Genomic DNA, 23208 nt, shown 5'->3' on the forward strand with positions numbered 1-23208 from the left:
ACTATTATGAGTGTCGAAGACAAGTATAAAACTAGTAAATAGGAGAAAGGGTTTGAATTATGAATAATCAATATAGTACTGAATCTTCAATTGAGAATTTTCAATATTCAATGTTGATTTTCTCACTTAATCGATTGATTTTGTTCTAAAACTTTGAAAATCTATTCAATAATCAATAAAATTAACAAATTCCAAAGGGGCCTAACTGGAACTAAGTTAAATAAAAGGGCCTAACTGGAGGGGCCTAACTGAAACCATGTTCAAATATAGGGCCTAATTGAAAGGGCCTAACTGGTTTGAAGACTCGTAAAAGGGCCTATCTGCCGATGATGTTTGAATTCAACATTTTTTACTAGTTTTTATGTTATGTTAGATTTAAAACGTTACGTGGCCCAGTAATAGACTATGAGTTGCGAACAAAAGTTTAAAACTATTAGATAGCAATGACTTTAAAATAGTAACAATCAATATGTTACAGAATCTTCAATCGAGCATTTCTCAATTTTTACGTTATGCTGAAAGACCCTTTTCAAATATTTCACTAGGTTCCATTATGTGAGAAAAACACTATACAATGGCTAAATATTGAAAAATATGGAGGAAAATTAAAAATGCACGGAAGGGCCAATCTGATTTTGATGGAAATTTTCAGTTAGGCCCTTTTATGACCAGTTAGGCCCTCTTAGTTTTATCATTTTCAGATAGGCCCTTTTTAATTTGAATAAAATTACCATTAATAATGCATTTTGCATGCCCGTAAGAGTATGTAAGAGTAATTTACGTAAAAAATGATACGAATAATGAATAATCAAGTTTGTTTACATTTTGCAGTTAGGCCCTTTTCAAATGTTACGCTAGAAATCACGCGCTTTTGACAGCTTTTGATTTGCTGATCTGTCATCTTTTCTCTTCCACTTTCGGTGCGGGAATCGCGAAATCGCCATCCTTTCGTCGTCGTCGTCGTAATAATCCGTTTCCGTGGTTCTTCCGGCGTTAGAAAAAGTGGTATTTTCCGAGAGAAGTGATTGTTTTGCATTGGTTATCGGGAAATGGCAGCCTGTACGGAAGTGCTGAAGCGGGAGTTCCCCTCGATCGACGGGGAACTGCTGACCTACGTGGAAGACGTGCTTCAGAACGGAGCGGACCAATTCGAAGACGGCGAGGAGGTTTACGAGGCGATCGGGGAGATTCTTCACGAGGTCGCGCAGGACAAGAGCGAGGAGGACATCAAGCAGATCTGCGAGATCTTTCTGGACCTGCTGAAGCCCCGCAGTGGTGACAGTGGGGGAGGCGGCGGGAGGACGAAGATTTTAGGGGCTCCAATTAACCTGAAGGAGGTGGCTGCTTCGCAGGATGCCGTCCAGGAGAACATTCAGAGTATTTGGGTCGTTTCGAGGGACGACAGCTTGAAGGTAAGTGAATAGAGAAGCGGCTTTTCGAGCCAAGTCAGACTGAAACTAATTAACTTGCTGCCCACTGCATCGACCATGTTTCAACAGAAACACCCAAAGTTTCAGAATCTTCAATTTCAACTGACAGTTTTATACGCCTATGAATGATGATAGCAACTCCACCACATGCTCCAATGGAGCATTGCTCCATACTTCCAGTCAATCATTACGATAAACAAAAAAGTTAGGATTTCTTTTGAGTCCGGGTTTCAAATAAGTTTCAGTAATAACTGCTATATGTATCTTATTAGCTGTTAGAAAATTAAACAGGTCATCCTCTTTACCATTCAAAGAACGAGCATTCCAATTTAAAATATTTCTTGTGTCCATTAGAAAAACGTAATCCAATAACAATTTGATTAGTAAATTTTACACCAACTTGGACTGCTTCAGTCAGGGGCGGTGGTTTAGAACATTGTTGAGATGCTTTTGAGATCATGCTGGAAATATGTTGATTGAAAGTGAGTTTAGCATCCAGGATGATAGATACCTACACGGAGACGGAATTCAACTTAATTTTGGGTTGTTTCAACGCAATTCCGTAGTTGAGCCCAATAACTCAATTTTGGCTAAATTTCCAAGGTCCCCACTAGGTAGTTTGGCTTTAATTCCATTAAAAAAATATACTCAATTTTGGGTTGATTTAACGCAAAATTGAGTTCTTTCGACCCAAACATAAGAAAAGTTGCATTTACCCAAATTTGGCTTATTGGGCTAAAGTACCCCCATTGGGTAGATACAGCTCTCTCTATTTTTGACAACATTCGTGTGGGAGAAAGAGAAAACCGAGAGATTTTGGGTTGAAACTATAATCGATATACTTAATTTTGGGTAAAGTAAACTCAAAAATTAGGTAAAAATATTTCTCCGTGTAAATCACTTATTTGATCGACTCGTTCAAGTAGGTGCAATGGGAGCAATATGAGCCACCCCAGTTTTGACCTCAAAAACAGTGTTTTAATGTCTAGTGTCATTATGATCTGCTAAAGGATGCCTCAAGTAGCCACCACAATAAAAACCGTAAGAATATTCGTTTGAACACTCAAGATATTTACAAAAATGTACAAATTTGTCCTTCGTCATGAAAAGCTTATAATTTTGGCAGTGTTTAGTTAAGCCTATAAGACAATTATATTTATAATTCTGGTAAATTTGACCAATCCATTGAAACTTCTGATCATAATGAACAGTTCGTGAGCGAAATTAAATTTGTTCGTAAACAAAATTATTGATAAACAGTATATTATTTTCAAGATGAAGGTGCGGGGCAAAATGAGCCATCTAGATTTAAGCAAAACAAACGATGTTTTGAACATAAAAATGCATTAAATAAATATACCAGATTATTTTTTTACTGCATAGTCATTGAACAAGCTCGGGAATAAAAGGACTGTAAAACGAGAAAATTTTCTTCCAAACGACCGTGAAGAAAACGCGTCTGGTCTTGTGAACGATACAAAAAGTTCTGGCTTTATTTCCTGTTGTATTACAAAGGGTGTGTTAGTGTGGTACTAGATTTTTCTCCAGGGTTGCCAGCAAAGTTTCAATTTTAATTGCTAGCAAGGCAAGGTGTGTCGCCACAATAAACATCCTGCCGGCCGTTGAAATTGCAGAATTTCAAAACTACTCGGCTGAACGGTTCGCGCTCATTGTCCAGGGGCAGTAGGCAAATCTTCTTTACGGCCCTTTTCGTAGTTCCGTCCTTTGTACGCAAAGTAACCACGCGAGTGTGGCCGTCGCTGCCTTGATGTAGTTCCACGATTCGAGCCAACTGCCAGTGAAGTGGTGGGCTATTCTCGTCGACGATGAGAACTAAGGCGCCCACTTGGAACTTGGTCACCTTGAAATCTCTCTGTAGCTTCTGTAACTCGTGCAAGTAATTATGCGTCCAAGCCTTCCAAAACCGTTGCTTCAAGTCCTGGACCAGTTGCCACGTCGATAATCTTCCTTGAGGGATGTGCTGGTACGATGGCTCCAGAATTGCTTGAAATTCCCGTCCGATCAGGAAGTGAGCGGGTGTAATTGCACTAACATCATTCGGGCCATCTGAAAGATGTGTCAAAGGCCTCGAGTTCAATATAGCCTCGATTTGCACTAACACTGTCGAAAATTGTTCGAACGATAGCTTGTGTTCCGCCATAACCATCTTTAGGTGTGATTTCACCGACTTAACGCCGGCTTCCCATATTCCGCCAAAGTGCGGACTACGTGGTGGTATGAAAGACCAGTCGATGGCTCGTTGGGTGCAGAACTCGTTCAGCTTCAGCTGGTGTTGTTCTTCTCGGAATAGTGTAGCTAGACGCTCCATTTCGTTGTTTGCGCCTTCAAAATTTGTCGCGTTATCCGAATACAACTTCAAGACGACTCCACGGCGACTCACAAAGCGTTGAAGTGCGCCCATGAACCCCTCGGTTGTCAAGTCGGAGACGGCCTCTAAATGTAGTGCCCGGGTGGCCATACATACAAAGACACATACATAGCCTTTCAACGTTGGTGCATTCTTCATTTTCGCATTTGGTCGTATTTTGAAAGGACCGGCAAAATCGAGTCCCGTCTTAGCAAATACAGGTGACGGTTGAACACGATAGTCCGTTAAGTTTCCCATCAGTTGAGTGGCTCTCGTTGGCTTCATTCGAAAACAAGGAATGCACTGATGAACTAATTTACGAATAGTGCTCCTCGCGTCTAGTGGCCAATACCTTTGTCGAACAATGCCGAGGAGGCTGCGCTGTCCGATATGCATGTTCGAACGATGCAGGTACCGTATCAATGCAACCGTCACAGGATGCTTATTAGGAAGCAAGGCTGGATGCTTCTGATGATATGGAAGCGTCGAGTTTTTCAATCTTCCCCCTACACGGAGAATCCCATCCGCCTCGTCGACGAAAGGATTTAAGTTGCGAGTCGAAAAGTTGAACTCCTTACCGGCTTGTAACGCGCTGATTTCAAGTTTGAAGGATTCTTTCTGCACCAATCGGATGATCAATGCAGATGCTCGTGATATTTCGGATGTTGTCGGTAAACCTTTCGTAATGGTTGTCCTGCCGCTCTTCACATAGTCACAAAAACGAACAACATACGCCATTGTACGCTGCATGATCGGATATCGGCTGATTCGATCGAAAAGCTGCAATCGAGGATGTTCCGGCGTTGTCAACAAAACAATTTTGCGTAGCTCCGGTAGCTGATCTTCTTCAATGGGGTGTGGTTCATCAAAACCACTGTCGGTGTGTCGTATAGTGGGTGGCCCATGCCACCACAGTTCATCAGATTGCAGATTTTTCGGCTCCCCTCCTCTGGATATGGAATCAGCTGGGTTGGACTTGGAAGGGATATAATTCCAAGTGAATCGGTTGGTCAGCTCTCGAATTTCATGGACTCTATTTCCGACGTATACAGCAAGAGATTCGGGCGATTTTTTTAGCCAGCACAATACGATCTGTGAATCACTCCAGAGAATAACGGATTCAAATTTCACATCGAGCGCCTCCAGCTGCTTGACGGCCAATCTTGATAACAGCAGAGCAGCCAACAGCTCCGCGCGGGGTGTCGTTATTTCCTTTTGCTTTCCCTTCTTTCGTGGTAGAATCCTAGACTTGCTGCAAATAAGCTTCAGCGTAGCAGATCCATCGTCTTTCACGATTCTGGTGTACAAGCACGCCCCATACGCCAGGTCTGGAAGCGTCGGCAAACCCGTGTAATTCTACGGAGCGAGCTCCGTCAGCAAGAATCCATCTCGGTATCTTCAGCTCATTGAGCCAGCGCAGTTGACGCCGAAAATGCATCCAGAAGTTAGCCACCTCGCTCGGTACGGGTTGATCCCAATCCAGATTGAGAGACCATAACTCCCGCATAATAAGTTTCGCAGCTGTAACCACAGGGCCAACAAAACCCAATGGATCAAAAATCCTTGCGATCTGGCTGAGAATCATCCTCTTCGTGAGACGATCCGATCCAACGGCGTCATCAACCAGCACGACAAAGGTGAAACAATCTTCCTGTGGACGCCAGGCCACGCCCAGGGTCTTGATTACAGTATTGATGCTTGGATCTTCAATGCTCACAACACTTTCTCGCATATCCTGTGGGACATCCTGAAGCACTGCTTCCGAATTAGAGCAAATTTTATGCACGTCGAAACATCCTTTGCGCAGTAATCCGATGATCTGGGTTTTCAGCTCTAAAGCGTCCTCTAGCGTATTCGCCCCAGTCAGCACGTCGTCAATGTAGAATGACTTCTCAACTGCCACAGCAGCTAACGGATATTGTGTCCCCTCTTCTTCTTTCTGGCGTTACGTCCCAAACGGGACAAAGCCTGCTTCTCAGATTAGTGTTCTTATGACCACTTCCACAGTTATTAACTGAGAGCTTTCTTTGCCGATTGACCATTTTTGCATGTGTATATCGTGTGGCAGGTACGAAGAAACTTGTATGCCCTGGGAATCGAGAAAATTTCCTTTACGAAAAGATCCTCGACCAGTGGGATTCGAACCCACGACCCTCAGCATGGTCATGCTGAATAGCTGCGCGTTTACCGCTACGGCTATCTGGGCCCCTCATCAATGGCTAATTGCTTTAGCGCCATCGTGGCCAGAAATGGAGACGATGCAAGTCCATATGTAACCGTCCGCAAATCGTATGTCTGGAGCGGCTGATCGCAGTTAGACCGATGCACAATCCTCTGGTATCGCCTGTCATCAGCGTGTACCTCGACTTGGCGGTACATTTTCGGTATATCGGCTGTTATCCCATATTTGTAGGCTCTGAAGTTCGATACGGTGCTAATCAAATCATTTTGAACGGTTAGTCCAATCATTTGCGTATTGTTGATCGACACGCCAGTAGTAGACTCAGCCGACCCGTCGAATACTACTCGGAGTTTTGTTGTTCTGCTGCTAGGTTTCAACACGTAGTGATGAGGAAGATAATATGCCGACTGTGGAGCCTTATCGGCCGCATTATTGCTCAACTCCATGTGCCCAAGTAGTTCGTATTCGCGAAGAAACGACATGTACTGATCCTTCAATACAGGCGCTTTGTCCAATCTCCTCTCCAAGGCGAGGAAGCGTTTCTCAGCCATCGTGCGTGATTCGCCCAGTTGTTATTTCAGGTCATTGAACGGGAGACGGACAATGTACCGTCCATCCGCAGTACGCTCATGAGTCTGTCGAAAATGATCCAAGCATTCCTCTTCAGCTGTTTGAGTTTGCGCAATAGGGTCGCAGTAGGCTTCGATTTCCCAAAACCGCTTTACGAGATGTCCAATGTCTTCTTCCGCTCGCGCGCAGAGTGAATGGAGTACTGAAGGCTCCTTTTCGGGGACAGAACCACTCAAGACCCAACCGAACTGCGTTTCCTGGAGTATCGCTGAACAATTCGGTAGTCGAACACGTCCGGACTTCAGCATCTCAAAGAATATTTCGGCGCCCAAGAGCATATCAATCTTATCCGGAACACCAAAGCTCGGGTCAGCTAGGTCGATATCTTCAGGGATGGTGATCGCTCTCGAATCCACTTTCGTTACTGGTAAATCTCCGGTTATCTTCGGCACCACTAGCATCTCAAGACAAGCGGTGTAATCTGTTAATCGGGATTTCAATTTAGCGTGGATCTTGAACCGAATCTTCGTTCGTGTTTCATTCAGCCCACTAATCGAATAGTTCGCAGGCTGCTTCTTTAATCCCAAAAGAGCAGCGAAGTGCTCACACACAAAGTTTCCATATACGAGGATCACCGCTGTCGAAAGCAATATCTGTTTGCCAGATTGTGCCCGTGTGTGTGTGTGTGTGTGTGTGTGTGTACAATCCACCTCCCACTGACCGGCAGTGCTTTTATGGAAGAAAATTGTATGCATGTATTTATTGATACCCTTTGATATCTTTATATCTGCAGACAATTTTAGCCCGGAAGATGGAAGGTGATAGCTCTACTGAAATTCCAACGACCCATTTCAAGAATGGCAGTAAATACACACACATTCTGAGGTCATTTTCATTTACAGTAAGCCCCGCATAAAAACACCCAGATATCAAATGGATATATGAAATGTTTTTACACTTCCCGAATCGAAAATTAAATTTTCGACCCTGGCACGTATTTAGTTATAAATGGTAATAGGTGAGTAAATAATAATAAAGAATGATTTTACCTGTATGAGTTTCGCTTGGAAAGATTAAAAATCCCAAGCTCCCACCTGGCACCTCCTCACTCTAGCTGATGTCAGAAGGACAACAGTGCCCAGGTTGCACTACCAGATAAGTACGCAACCCTTAGCTGGCGGTCTTTGTCATCGTTAGACCCGTGGAAGCGTGAGGTAGGGGCTTGTGAGGACCAGAGCTATGTTGGACGCTCCTTCCTGGTTGTCGACTCACCATTTTGCAACCCCTGTTTGCCAGATTGTGCCCGTGTGCAGAAATTAGAACGTTGTTGTTCCTGGCCACCGTCAGGCTTCGGCGCACCAGCGCCAACTGATGAATCGCGGTTTTGATTCGATACTTGCTGCTCGTTTCGTTTATCGCCGTCTGATGGTCCAACAACTAATGGTGGAGAATCGTTCTTTTTCATGGGAGTGTCGTTCGGATGCAGCGTTGTGTGGTGCCGTTTGCTACATTTCTTGCAAGAATGCTCAGATGAGCAATCAACCGTACGATGCCCCTTTTGGAGACAGTTGAAACACGCTCCGATTCGACGCAGGGTACTGTAGCGATCCGCGAGATTCGCCTTCTTGGAAACGTCGCATTTCCATAATTCGTGGTTGCTAGAGCACTGTGGACACTTGTCAGATGTGGTTACCAAGCTGCTGCCCTTGGATCTCGTTTCAACCATTTGCCTTCCTGGTTTCACAGGTTTCACGACACGTTTGTCCGGAGGGCGAATTTTCTCCAGCACTCGGCATCGTTCTCTCAAGAAGTCCATCGTAGTTTCATAACTGGCATTTCGTTGGCAGCCTGATCCAACTCCCACGCCTAATGGGTCTCGCCATCTAGCTTTTTCGTGATCCGATTTATCAGCATACTTTCACCTAGTCCGTCAACAGGAAGTTCTAGGTTCTTGAGCGCGTCAACATTCCTCGTACAAACATCTATCAGCTTACGTAGGCCCGCAGCGTTTTCACCACACATCTTGGGAAGATCGAAGAGAGCATCGATATGCTTGTCGACAATAAGCCGCTTATCCTCAAATCTTTCGGTCAACGTCGCCCACGCAGCAGCATAATCGTTGTTGTTAATTATCTCCTGATCGATGATGCCGGCTGCTTTACCCACCAACGAGTTGCGGAGATGATACAACTTTATCGCCGGTGACTCCGATTGGTAGCGGTCCATGATGGTTTCGAACATTGATTTGAAAGCGTACCAATTCTCATAAGTACCGTCAAACGTAGGCAGCGGCACTTTCAGTGGAGGCAGGTGCATCGTCACAGCTGGGACCGCCGACGTGGCCGCTGTCGATGTCGAGGGCGCCACTGTCGGCCTCTTTCGTTGAGCAATATCATCAAGCAGTTTAGTAATAATAACGTACAACTCACCGTATCGCTGCTCGAAATCTGTTAGTAAAGACACGTCTGATTGTGAACAGGTTTGAACAAGGAATGATTTATTGGGGTATTATAAATTCATGGCTTACTTCAACTCAACATCCCCCCTTAAGCTATAATTTATTAACTCCTAACGATGCCCTTGCTTCCAATAACTTAGGGGCTGGTACCGCTTTGGTGAGGATATCTGCCAGTTGATCATTCGAAGCGACATGTTTCAATCGTATGGTCTTCTTTTCTATCTGCTCTCGAACAAAGTGATGCCTTATATCAATATGCTTGCTTCTTGGGGAATATCCCATCTCTTTTTCTGCTAGACTGATGGCACTTTTATTGTCACAGTTGATTAGGAGTGGTGATGAGATTCCTTCAAGTTCAGCAATAAAGCCTCGCCACCAAAGCGCTTCTTGAGTTACGGCCGATAGTGCCATATATTCAGCTTCAGTAGTGGAAAGCGCAACAGTGGGTTGTTTACGCGAACTCCAAGCCACTGCTCCACCATTTTTCAGGAACACATATCCACTAGTAGAGCGCCTCGTATCCACATCATTTCCCCAGTCAGCATCGGTGTAAGCTTGAAGTTGATCGGCAGTATTCTTCGCATAAGTGAGCTTCCATGTTTTTGTTCCTTCTAGATACCTCAAGATACGTTTCGCAGCGATCCAGTGAGCCTCTCCGGGGTCTTCACAAAAACTACTCACCAGGTTTACAGCATGGCAAATATCTGGTCTTGAACACTGAGCCAGGAACTGCAAGCTTCCGACTAACTGCCGAAAAGGAATGTTCTTCATTTTATCACGTTCAGCTTCCGTCTTAGGTTTCATTTGACTTGTTAACTTCTGATTGGGATCCAAGGGAGTTTGTACGGAATTGCATCCAGTCATTTTGAATTTTTCCAGCAACTCGTTTACATAACGTTCTTGATCAATGGCGATGAATCCTTCTCCTCTGGTAATCTTGATTCCCAGGACTTGCTTAGCCTCTCCCAAGTCCTTCATTCGGAATTTCTTGGCAAGGTCTCGTTTCACAGCTTCGATCATTTGGTCGTTGGTTGAAAAAATCAAAAAATCATCAACGTATATTGTCACGATTAGAACTTGATCTCCTTCAATGTAATAATAAACGCAGGTATCAAATTTCGATCGCTTCAGTCCCATTCGTTTTAATTCGCTGTCCAGCTTGAGATTCCAAACGCGGCTGGCCTGTTTCAATCCATATAGCGCCTTTCTCAACATACACACTCGGTTTGTCCCATCTTCAAAACCTTCAGGCTGTTGCATGAATATTTCTTCGTCTCCTAAATCACCTTGTAAGAACGCAGTAACTGCGTCCATATGATGAACTTCCATGTCCAACTCTACAGCCTTGGCCATAAGATACCGAATTGTTGAATATCGGACTACAGGTGAATATGTCTCGGTATAATCTACGCCTTCGATTTGAGAACAGCCTTTAATAACCAGTCTCGCCTTGAAACGTTCGATCGATCCTTCCGAATTGGTCTTGATTTTGTATACCCATTTATTTCGTAATGCTTTTCGCCCAGCTGGTAGTTGCGTCATAATCCACGTACGATTTTGCATCAGCGCTTCATACTCGACGTTCATTGCATCTATCCATTGCTCCCTGCAACATTGTTCCACCGCTTCACGGTACGTGTTAGGTTCTTGCAAAACATCAGTAGCCTTCTGCGTGTCGTTAAAACGTTGACCAACCTGTCCAGCTGCCTGGCAACAGCTTCGCTCATCAGAACTGTCCTGTGAAATGGCAAGTTTCTGAGGAAAGGCACTGTAGGTTACCTCATAATCAAAATACTTGCCTGGGTGTTGGCGCTCCCTCGCGCTGCGCCTTACCACACTTTGTATCGGTGGCACTGAAATTTGCGGAGGGAGCGCAGTGATGCTAGCCGGCTCCACAACGGTTGCATCGAGCTCATCAACGGTCGATTCGTAGCCGTCCATGCTTTCTTCGTCGCTTCCATCATTTTCATCAACTGCTGGTGTTACCTTCGGATTTGAATCTTCTGCACATTCAGTTAAGAGCTCCATGTTATTTACGTCTACTGCTTCTACTTGATCACGATCGCTACTAATCATGCTTTCATCGATGATAATCACGTCTCTGCTTATATATACCTTACCAGTCTCCGGATCATACAGCCGGTAGCCCTTGGAATTCGTTGCATATCCAATGAACAAACACGCTTGAGATTTTCTATCCCATTTCTGTCGCTTATTTTTCGGTACATGTGCCATTGCTTTCGCGCCGAATGTCCTCAGGTGTGATATATCTGGTCTGACTTGAGTGAACTTCTCGTCCGGAGTAACAATAGCTCCTTTGGTAGGCGATCTATTTATAAGGTAAACTGCAGTACCAACAGCTTCCGCCCAGAACCGCTTGGTTAATCCAGCATCGAATAATAAAGCCCTAGCTCGCTCCACAATCGATCGGTTCATCCTCTCTGCTAAACCATTTTGTTCGGGATTATATGGAACTGTTGTCTCGTGTAAAATGCCGTGTTCTCGAATGTAACGTTCAAAATTGCTTCCAACATACTCCTTTCCATTATCGGTCCTCAATCGCTTCAATTTCTTACCAGTTTGTGTCTCAACGTATGCTTTGAAATCTTGGAAAGCAGCCAGTACTTCTTTCTTCGACTTCAAAAAATATATAAACGTCTTCCGACTCGCATCGTCAATAAACGTAAGAAAGTATCTGCTTCCTCCAATCGAAATCGTTTCCATAGGACCACAAAGATCGGAGTGGACCAACTCCAAAACTTCCATCGCTCTTCTTCCTTTAGATTTGAATGGTAAACGTTGGTGTTTTGCTTGAATACACGGAACGCATTGAGTATTGGATGTTTGTACATTTTTGAAATCCAAGCCAGTAACCATGCTTCTTAATCGCTTCATATTGTCGAAATTCATGTGACCAAGTCGCCTGTGCCATAACTGCATCTCTCTTCTGTCATTCGCCACGCATGCTGTTGCCTGACTCACCATCTCCAACTTGTAAAGTCCGTTGGTCTGAGATCCTGTTGCAACCAACTCGTTCGTCTGAGCCTTGAAGACCTTGCAAGCACTATCCGTGAAGACAACCTTATGTCCCTTCTTGCATATCTGGCTCACCGACAGCAAATTGATGGCCAAATCTGGAACACATAAAACATCTGATAGTGAAACTTCATACGAACCAGACTGTACTGCAGCTTCTAGGAGAACGTTTCCAACTGCAACCACCGGAACTTCTGCGTTATTGGCAACATTGATAGCTTGTGAAGTGCTTCTGGCATCGATGAGTTTACTTCGTTCTCGACACATATGGACAGTAGCACCGGAATCAAATATCCATTGTTCTTGGTTCTTCATCTGTTTCACATTGGCACTGAATGCGGCGTTTCTCGAGCTCTTCCTATGATGCGGTCCAGCACTAGAATCTTCAATCATGCCTTTCTGAGGACAGTCCGAAGCAAAATGTCCAATCCGTTTGCATTTGAAGCACTTGACGCTAGATTTGTCCTTCTTGAGCGGCTTCTTCTGAAAATTACTTACGAAAGCACCATCCGATCCACAGGACTTGGGAACGCTCGTGATTTTAACATCTTGCAGAATCTTTGATTTGACTGCATCCGCTGTTATCTTGGTACCCGAAGCTTCTATACCCATAATCATCGGCTCGTAGTTTTCTGGTAATCCCATCAGGAGCAAGCTTGCTAGCCACGTATCATCCACCTTGAAGCCTACCTCGGCCAATTTGTGGCTTGTCGACATAATTTTATTGACATATTCTTCAACCGATTTGCATTCCGCCAACCGAATACTCGTGAGCTTCCGCAGCAGACCCATACGGCGAGTCATTCCGCTGTCCTGGAACGCGCTCTTGAGATTCTTCCATGCTTCATGTGCAGTTTTGGCTTCTTGGACTAGACTATAGTTAATCGGTTCAATACTTAAACAAATTGTAGCTAGAGCTCGCAAAGAGGCTTCTTCATCAACCACAGCATCATCCGCAACATCCACAACATTCCAGGTTCCTTCCCGTATGAGTACCATCTTCATTCCGAACGCCCAGGAACTGTAGTTCTCTCGTCCTCGAAGTCTCTCCGTAATGGGCAAGGAAACACTGCTTGTGAATCGCTGGGTTGTTCTGGGTCTTTCAACATGAGATCCATCCGGTAATCCGGAGCCACCTTCTCTGGGATTCAGCATAGTGAAAACTTCGTTTGAAAAAATTTTGCTTTGTTCAATAATTATCAACCGTAGCTATGGTGCATCTGGGCCCATAACCTGTTAGTAAAGACACGTCTGATTGTGAACAGGTTTGAACAAGGAATGATTTATTGGGGTATTATAAATTCATGGCTTACTTCAACTCAACAAAATCAATGTACCTCTCCTCCGCTTCGTTGTGGGTATCTTCGTCGACGTCGAGACCATAGATGCGCTTCTGGTTCGTATTGTATTCAGCAAACGCATCTTCTATGGTCTTCAGCTGCAGCTGCAGGTAGTGTTTGTTTGCCAAATTGTTATTTGGCACCTCAGCACCCGCTGCAATTTTCGCTCCAGTGCATTCGACTGGATTTTAATCACTTTTAGTTCTTCATTCATTCTTCGCAATTGAAATATCTTCTTCTGTTTTTTCTTTTGTTCACTGATCGGTTCGATCGTTTGGTTCTCACCATCTCGGTTTGATTGTGCTTGTGTTTGCGCCCCACCTCTCGATGTCAACGGAGTTTCGAACATTTTGCTTCACTTCACACTCGAATCGAAACCGGTTGGGAAACACTGATAGGCCATCTTAGCTTAGAACGCACACACACTGCTCTACACTATGGCCTTGAAACGATTTCCGCTCAAAAACACAATTCGTTTCTCAAATGCTTTTTATTTTTCGTTATTGCAAGCACAAGCACAATCAATCTTGTTTTAAGTAAACACGAATCGTCAAAATGACGTCACAATTCTTCTGGGTCGACAAAAGCCGACGCTGCGCCGTATGCACACACACACACACATGGATCGCCGTGACGGCGTCTGAAGTCGGTGGTAGCTGAGTACCGGAAGAGCACACACGACACGATTCGCCAAGATGGCGTTGCGAAATTTCTTCGGAGCGAAAGCACAAGCTTCTATTCTGCCGCTACGGGCGATTTTTCACACTACGATTCACCGACTGGCGTCACAACTTGGTGGCAAGCATGTCGACGAAACTTCCCCAACATGCGGTACCAGCAAAATATTGCTGCGTTAACTTTTTTACGAAATCAAGCCGAATCACAAATGGCGTCGCTGTTTGCCGACGACATTCGGCTGATTCAACATAAAGCCCAAAGAAATCTTTCCGGAAAAATCACTTTCACTTCGCGAATTCCGACTTTTTGCGCACAAAAGTCGGTCACATCATTCCGAAAACTAGTAAAATCCGAGTTGTAAGGACCAGAATGAACAAGCTCGGGAATAAGTGGACTGTAAAACGTGAAAATTTTCTTACAAACGACCGTGAAGAAAACGCGTCTGGTCTTGTGAACGATACAAAAAATTCTGGCTTTATTTCCTGTTGTATTACAAAGGGTGTGTTAGCAAAGACAAATTTGTTAGTGTGGTACTAGATTTTTCTCCAGGGTTGCCAGCAAAGTTTCAATTTTAATTGCTAGCAAGGCAAGGTGTGTCGCTACAATAAACAGAAGGGTTTCTAGAAGAGAAAAAAACCAAGCAGGGCTATCAGGGTATTGAATTGAGAAATATCCTGAAGAGCACTCACCAAATAAAATTCTGCTTTTGGAATTGCTTTGCGAACTATTCTATGAGCGATGTGTTGCATTAAAGTCACCAATGAAAAAAATGACTTGTTGCGAGTCAATTTCCGCAAGTTTGTTTCTAATGACGAAAAAAGTGGATTTTTATACGGCTATGAATTTTGATAGAAACTCCTTAACAAAAAAGTTGGATCTCTAGAGTTTAGATCCAGATTTCAAATAAGTTTCAGTAATAACTGACAAACGAGCATTCCAATTATTTTGTAAAACCTTTTATGTGAACGAACTCTGCCATATTATTTTTCTCGAAGCCTCATACGCTGTTACCTGAATGGATAATTTATATACTATTCATTACGTCCTCACAGGTGGATTCGAAGAAGCTGGAAAAGGCGGAAGCCCGAAGGCAGCAGAAGCTCGAGAAGCGGGAACAAACGAAAACGACATCCGGAGCCGGCGTAGTTCCGGTTCTGCAGATGGCCACAGCTTCGCAGGTCATCAGCAAGAAGGATAATAAGATGGAAGCGAAGGGAACGAACCGGTCGATGGACATCCGGATTGAGAACTTCGATGTGTCGTTCGGGGACAAGGTGCTGTTGCAGAATGCGGATCTGTTACTGGCTTGTGGTCGTCGCTACGGATTCGTAGGAAGAAACGGTCTGGGCAAAACGACACTGCTGAAAATGATTTCAGGTAAGCAGCTGCAGATCCCAAGTCACATTACGATTCTGCACGTCGAGCAGGAAGTGGTTGGAGATGACACCTTGGCGATTGACAGCGTTCTGGAAGTGGACGAAGTTCGGACGGAACTCTTGAGGAAAGAGAAGGAACTGAACGCTCAGATCAATGCCGGTTCCAGCGATCCGGATCTGAGTCATGAACTTTCCGAAATCTACGTCCAGCTACAGAACATTGAAGCGGACAAAGCGCCAGCACGTGCCTCAATCATTCTGAATGGTCTCGGCTTCACCAAGGAAATGCAAGCCCGTGCCACCCGGACCTTCTCCGGTGGTTGGCGTATGCGTCTGGCCCTGGCCAGAGCCCTCTTCTCCAAACCCGATCTGCTCCTGCTCGATGAACCGACGAACATGTTGGACATCAAGGCCATCATCTGGCTCGAGAACTACCTCCAAACGTGGCCTACAACGCTGCTGGTCGTTTCCCACGACCGGAACTTCCTGGACACCGTTCCCACAGACATTCTGTATCTGCACTCGCAGCGCATCGACGTCTACAAGGGTAACTACGAACAGTTTGACAAAACCCGGACGGAGAAACACAAAGCCCAACGGCGAGAGTACGAAGCCCAGCTGGCCCATCGGAATCACGTGCAGGAGTTTATCGATCGGTTCCGGTACAATGCCAATCGGGCCGCCAGCGTGCAGTCCAAGATCAAAATGTTGGAGAAGCTGTGAGTATACTTTTGAGTTCTCGCTTTCAACCACGAATCATAACATTTTGATTTATTTCAGACCCGAACTGAAACCGGTGGAGAAGGAAATCGAGGTGACGATCAAATTCCCGGAAGTGGAACCACTGAATCCGCCGGTCCTACAGCTGAACGAGGTCCAATTCAAATACTCCAACGACAAGGTGATATTCAACCTGGTCAATCTCAGCGCGAATCTGGACTCGAGAATCTGTATTGTAAGTTACTTTGTGCCTCGTTCTTGTATTTGGTATAATCTTCTTCAACATTTTTCAGGTCGGCGAGAACGGTGCCGGTAAGACCACCCTCCTCAAGATCATCACCGGACACCTGCAACCGACCGGTGGGCTGATACATCCTCATCGGGGTCTCCGCCTTGGTTACTTCGCCCAGCACCACGTGGACCAGCTGGACATGAGCGTCAACTGTGTGGAACTGCTGCAGAATGCCTACCCGGGAAAACCCATCGAGGAGTATCGGCGAGTGCTGGGCAGTTTTGGCGTTTCTGGTGATTTGGCCATGCAGGTGGTGGCGTCCCTCTCGGGAGGACAGAAATCGCGCGTGGCGCTGGCCAAAATGTGCATGGGACGACCAAACTTCCTGGTGCTGGATGAACCGACCAATCACTTGGACATCGAAACGATAGAGGCCCTCGGCAAGGCGATCAATAAGTACTCGGTAAGTCTATCGCGGATTTTGTTGCAAGACAGTCCCCAAGAAAACGACTTTCTATTCTTTATAGGGTGGTGTGATTCTGGTTTCCCACGACGAGCGTCTCATCCGGATGATCTGCAGAGAGCTGTGGGTTTGCGGCGGCGGAACTGTTCGTAGCGTTGAGGGCGGATTTGACGAGTATAGGAAAATTGTGGAAAAAGAACTGGAAGCTGCAGCGGCGTAGGAGCGTTTCGGCAGATCAATTATCATCATTATTATTATTATTGATTGATTATCTACCGCGGAGGAACATATTACTATACTATTATTATTACGCTTTCTAACAAGTATACAGGAGGAAGAGAGAAAAGTTGTAGATGGAACGGAAATATAGAACCCTGCAAAGCATAGTAAGGCCAATAGTTTTTTTTTTAATGGATCAACAATTTCACGCCATAATGCTCGGTTCGTAGCCGCATCTCTATATCTTCCGTTTTATACATGTTTGTTTGTGTGTCGCGTTTCAGGCGTTTGAACATGCCTGCCACCTTTTCAAATAACAGGCGCGAAACAAACAAATAAACTGGATCTGTTGAATATTATACCCCTGTTCATCGAATTATGTCTTCTAACGAAACATTGACCAACAGGCATGAAAGTCCATCACGCCATCACCTTGTCTTAGCAGTCTTCGCCCAATATCTTCACACACACAATTGTCGATCTGATCAATCTTGAATATTTTCCGGAACCACTCTTAACCTCCTTCAAAGTAAAGGCTGTTTGGTTTCCATCATCCGCAGTCCTGACGTAGACATTTCTGTAGTATTTTACTAAAAGGATAACTGTAGTATTGCACTATAAGGATAACCTTTCTAACTTTGAAGTAATGAACCTTAAGATAGACTTTTTTAGACTCACTCGTCATCGTTAATTCCTTCACTTTTTATACATGTTTGTGGTCACTCAGTGAGGATCTCGGTATCTCATATCATCGGATAAATTCGTACAACTTTCGGGTTACATATCGAAATGGGGTTTTCCCATTCTGATCGAATCAGACATTTTAATTTCATCCGTTGTCTTGACCCTCATTGTCTGCGCTCTCAGCACCGTTCAGATGTTCATCATAGTATTGCTTCCACCTTTCGATCACCTCACATTTGTTCTTCAAAATGGGCCCATTTTTACCCTGCACATTTCGGAACGCGAAAACTTTGCGGGATGCGTTGAGTTTCCTATAGCACTTTCGCGTTTCTTGACACCGACATAGCTACTCTTTCTCCTCGCACTTCACTTCTTCCAGACGACGGTTTACTCCAGAAAAAAAGCGATCCGTTATATCCGATTATACATTTATTTTCTAAGAAACAACGTGCTACCCAATTGGTGACCATTGGCCTCTAGGCCTAGGGCGTTATTTATCATAGGGGAACCTGGTCCCATTCGGACCTAGTAACAGTTTTTTGACTATAGCTCTCAATCAAATTAGAGGGTGCACAAAATTACATTTCATTCTGATATTCTTATTTGATACTCATCTTTTTCTCTTAGACGGTTTTTTGCTATCTCCTACCAGAACATCCCAAGTAACAATTTCAATGCTCTTTGTTCTTAGATGTTATTTATTGAGGTTTTATTAGAGATGCATTAAATCCCAATAGATTCAATAATAGATTTAAAAGTGCTAAACGATCTTTTCAGTAAAAACCACTTTAAATTGCTTTGTAGATACCTATAAGTGCCTTCGTTAAAACTTGTTCGCTAGCTAAATTTGTTGATAATAAATTTTATGTTAAAGGAGCTGTATAGTGTCTATTAAAACCTATACTTAAAACCTCAGCTTGCTTGTCTTACAAAGACATCGATAAAACTCCCGAGACTGCTCTAAGTCATGTTAAAGTCTTCTTAAAACTCAAATGTCTGATGCAAGTTATGGCCTGCGTGTGGTTATCAATATCATCAGTGGATAATGATTATCATGTAAAGAATTATGAAACACGTGTTACGAGTGAAAACGAGCATTTCTTTCAGTTATAAACTGGCCACCCTATGCAATTGAATTTATTAGTGTGAGTAATAGATGGGTCAGTTACCGAGACAATTTTTCAGTTTCTTTGCGTACAACGCCGTGATCAGTACGCGTATTTTATCGCTAAATAAAAATTGTTAAAAATACAGTCCACAGTGCTAATTTCACTTCTATCCGAAGGAACAACACGAATGTAAAGAATCATAAAACATATTAAATTGGCAAACATTCTGCTCGTAGAATTATCTGACTACCGTGTGTAGCATATTTTTCCCATGCTTGCCTGAACTTTCCGTTCTCGGGGGACAACTTTGCTGCACACAACAGCTGAGCTGCTCGAAAAATGCTCTTATTTTCAGCCACTTATCACTTACCGTTGTCTGCGTCAGTACAACGGTCTTTTTCACAACAATTTCTTCCAGTAAAAACATAATTAGATACATAACGGAACGAATAAACTAAATTAAATTAATTAAAATCAAATCTTCCGCTTTGTTTACCTTTTTGACAGCACTAGCTTTCCTGAGTGCATTAAGTTTAAGCCAAGGCTCCCAAAAAACCTATTTGTCTTACTGCAGAAAAAATAATCTGATTTAAGTATGTAATAGCCAGAGGAGGATTTTGTGCAAGAATTCTTAGGATCAAAACCTCTCATGAATGATTATATTGTACGGAACAATCACCAATTGATCTTAAACCATCCCTGACAAGACCAGCAAGATTTAACTGGATGGAATCCATTTTTATTGACGCCGTTTCGGGTACAGAATTACAATATGCGTGGGATTACATTCTAAAAATGTAATGGAATAAAATATTAGATAGATAATTATGATGTTGTAGTTGTGGCGCATTGTTGTAAATCGATTTTTTTTGCCATTCCACCAATAAATTTTCTTTGGCATGAGTTTCACGCGATTGCAAGAAAATTTACTGCCACGCAAAAATGATGATTTTAATCTATTGTTATGAGTCGGCAGACATCATGATGGTTTCAATATTATAAAAAAAAAGTTTTGATTAATAAACAACTTGTTGACCGATGATTGTTCGATCATCAGCTCTTAACATCGGTTTTATTCCGTGTTTTAGGATATCGCAAAATATTTAATACCGCTAGTTGAGCTCAACAAGGCTACACAATAGCTCTTATGTATGTTTTACCGTATACTACAAGGGTAGATGTATTCATACTATATAAAACTAAGAAGTTTAAAAACGGTTTTAAGGTATAGTTTTAACAACCTCCTGTAGTGTGGGCCTCTTGGAGTTTTATCAAAGGTTTATTAAGGTTGTTAAATCTAATAAGTTCTAAAGTGAGTTTTAACGATATGGTGGTAACAACATGTGAAAAAACTAAAAATGTTTCTTGGGATGCCTGTACATGTAAGAACTAAATGTTACAAAAGGTCCGAATTGGACCAACTCTGTTCTAATCCGGACCATTCATTGTTCTAATCATTTTGGAAAAAAACTAGTTTAAACAATTTAACTCCATTTTATTTCATTTCAATACAATTTAATAATTCAATTGAACATCAATCTTCAGTTCGAAGAAAAATTACATTTTATCAACGTCAATAATAATTTATGTTTAACATCTGACTAAGTTGAATCCGAGTCTGGTTCATAGTACGACACTGGTTTCTGAACTCGTGATCGTTTTTCAGTTGGCAGACTACTTGTGCTGTACAAGGGGCCCACATAGCCGTAGCGGTGAACGCGCAGCTATTCAGCATGACCATGCTGAGGGTCGTGGGTTCGAATCCCGCTGGTCGAGGATCTTTTCGTAAAGGAAGTTTTCTCGATTCCCAGGGCATAGAGTATCTTCGTACCTGCCACACGATATACATATGCAAAAATGGTCAATCAGCAAAGAAAGCTCTCAGTTAATAACTGTGGAAGTGCTCATAAGAACACTAATCTGAGAAGCAGGCTTTGTCCCAGTTGGGACGTAACGCCGAAAAAAAAAACACTTGTGCTACAGCTCGGCAAGGATGGTGGTTGAGTAGTGGTTTTACTTGTTGTTTACGATTATCCGAAAAAACGTGAGTAATGACAGCTCCGATTCCTTCGTTCGATGCATCGCGAGGTGTGCCAAAGTATTGGGAAGGTGATATGTTTCACAGACGGGTATTATTATGGTGCACCTTCTACTTTGGCATCGTCAAACCTTGTGATCGTGGCCAGGGCAGAATATGATAAAAATATCATTATATTACTACATTATGCGGTCCATGTATAATGTCAATGTGACTGTTAGCGAGGTGACAAAACAACTTTGTATTTTTTCGTATCTTTTAGACCAATCTCAGAGATTTCTGTAAGCTGATTGAATGTGCTTATGATTTTCCATGATATTAACCTTTCGGTCGTCGCGCGAATTTTTGTAACGTGAGTAGTCGCGCGTTGTACTTTGTACAACATCCTTGGTTTTGCAAATATCCCAGGAGTCTGACCACTTAGAAAGATGACGTCTTCGACAAAATTGTTCAGTAGCTCAAGGGCTATGATTATTTTAGCCAAGAAATTTGGGATTTTGCCACTAGGCGGCGCTAGTGAGCATGAGACTTGTGTTTCGCAGATCTCAGGATCCTGACCACTTAGAAAGATGGCGTCTTCGGCAAAGTTGTTCGGTAACTCAAGGAGTACACGCAAAGAAAACAATTTTAAATATAAATGAATTCTGTATGATTTCAATAAAAAATATGTATTGTTTGCCGGCCTATAATTGGTTTTTATTGTTTCAACAACACTGCGAATTTGGTTCAACAATTTTTTTGACGTAGGACTACGTCTTTGTTTTCTATATTGGGGTGCACTTTAAAAGTACGGAAAATGAGACATGTAACGAAATTAGGGGAGATTTTGAACGTTAATAACTCAGTTGTTTATGAACCAATTATTACGATTTTAGTATCATTCGATCAGAAATGTATCTACGTATCGTTAGTAATATATCCGATAAGTGAATTTTGTTGTTAAACTATTGAAAATTTGATAAAAGTTGACCCCTTTCTTATCCAACCAATCACGTTCGAGCACTTTTCGACGGTGTCGATTCCCACTATAAAAGCAAAAGGGTCCCTGCTTCTTCCCTCAGTCTTCTTTTTGCGGTCGGACTGTGAACACGGTCGGGCGAGTCATTCTCGCTTTGCTTTTGCACCCGCGTCACAGTCCAATTTGTGTCGTCGGAAGAGGAAGACGCAAGATTGATTTGCGGCGGCGATGACGATGGCTTGGCTTCTCCGAGCGGCAAACTACTACTGCTCGGAGAAGCGTCCAAGCCATCGTCGTCGCCGCCGCAAATTTATCCGCGCTCCTAGATTTCGACCCGTGATAAATTCAGCATCGGCGGTCAAGAAGCAAGCCCGTTAGGAGCCAATTACCAGAAGCCCCCAGAGTTGCTGATCCGAGGAGTTGCTGCTAATCGAGCGTCGGAATCGCTCGAGATTCCAAGAGTGAGCATCGTTTCCAGATTTCGACTTGTGCCCGGGGATCCACTACCCGTTGCTGTTGCTGTTTGCGTTGAGAATTTCCCGCTTGACCATTGCAATCAACTGATAACTTCCCGCAGTGCTATTTATCTGCCATCGGACCTTGCCAGGACCATCAAATTTGTGGAAAAGAGTTGAAGGAATAATATTTCCGACCTTATTAGATCTTATATTTCTCAATCAATCTCGCAGCTTCATACAAAATTTAATTTGTTATGAATAATTGACTATTCGTGGACGCTGCTGCAGTGCCGTCGGGGTGAGTGCTTAACATTTCACAACGATTGTAAACTAGAGTGGAATTTCCGACAGAGTCTTTGATTTGCCATATTTTATGAGAACACTTCGATTACGAAAATGATCACATGTAACAAAATTGCGACATGTTTAGAATGCTTTTGAAAAGAAATTAAAGAGTTGTTTGTGTAATATTCCCTAATGTGTTTACCACATACTTGCTATAATCTCTTAATTCGTCTCATAGCATCATACAATAATTGATTTATTACGAATAATTGACAATACGGCAATTTGAGGATATTTCCGAGGACGCTGCTGCAGTGCCGTCGGGATGCAATAACAGCACAATGTTCATCTTGTACATCCCTTACCCAGACATCAGTTTCATATAGCCTATTTCCCAGATAAGAAAACGAAGAATTTGAAAGGAGGAGCATCACCTGCTATTGTAAGGGTATAAAGCATCCCTCCTTCGTTGAATTCGGTTTCATTCTGTTTTCGCTTTCGAGCTGGAAAGAGCTCCTCCAAACCTGCTCAGCTCCTCCTACCAGAGGCAAGCTGTTTGTACGAGATGGCTGAAGAAAATCGACCAAAGCCACTTGTTGAAGCG

General features: G+C 43.3%; 1 protein-coding gene across 1 annotated transcript; it reads left to right on the forward strand.

Annotated features, from left to right (window-relative positions):
- Positions 1-882: 882 nt before the first annotated feature.
- Positions 883-17243, forward strand: LOC5573260 (ATP-binding cassette sub-family F member 3). Its single transcript, XM_001654420.2, has 5 exons — positions 883-1412; positions 15115-16157; positions 16219-16393; positions 16452-16853; positions 16918-17243. The coding sequence occupies exons 1-5, from the start codon at positions 1050-1052 to the stop codon at positions 17071-17073; spliced, it is 2139 nt and encodes a 712-aa protein (XP_001654470.1). The 5' UTR covers positions 883-1049; the 3' UTR covers positions 17074-17243.
- The last annotated feature ends 5965 nt before the right edge of the window (positions 17244-23208 follow it).

Source organism: Aedes aegypti, chromosome 3 (assembly GCF_002204515.2).
Source record: "Aedes aegypti strain LVP_AGWG chromosome 3, AaegL5.0 Primary Assembly, whole genome shotgun sequence".
In the NCBI taxonomy this organism is placed as follows: domain Eukaryota; kingdom Metazoa; phylum Arthropoda; class Insecta; order Diptera; family Culicidae; genus Aedes; species Aedes aegypti.

What these genes read in the sequence shown, in the direction of transcription:
- LOC5573260 (XM_001654420.2), top strand. Translation starts at nt 1,050, where the DNA reads ATGGCAGCCTGTACGGAAGTGCTGAAGCGGGAGTTCCCCTCGATCGAC. An exon ending in ATCAAAATGTTGGAGAAGCT is followed by an intron (nt 16,158 to 16,218) that starts GTGAGTATACTT and finishes GATTTATTTCAG; the next exon opens with ACCCGAACTGAAACCGGTGG. An exon ending in TGGACTCGAGAATCTGTATT is followed by an intron (nt 16,394 to 16,451) that starts GTAAGTTACTTT and finishes AACATTTTTCAG; the next exon opens with GTCGGCGAGAACGGTGCCGG.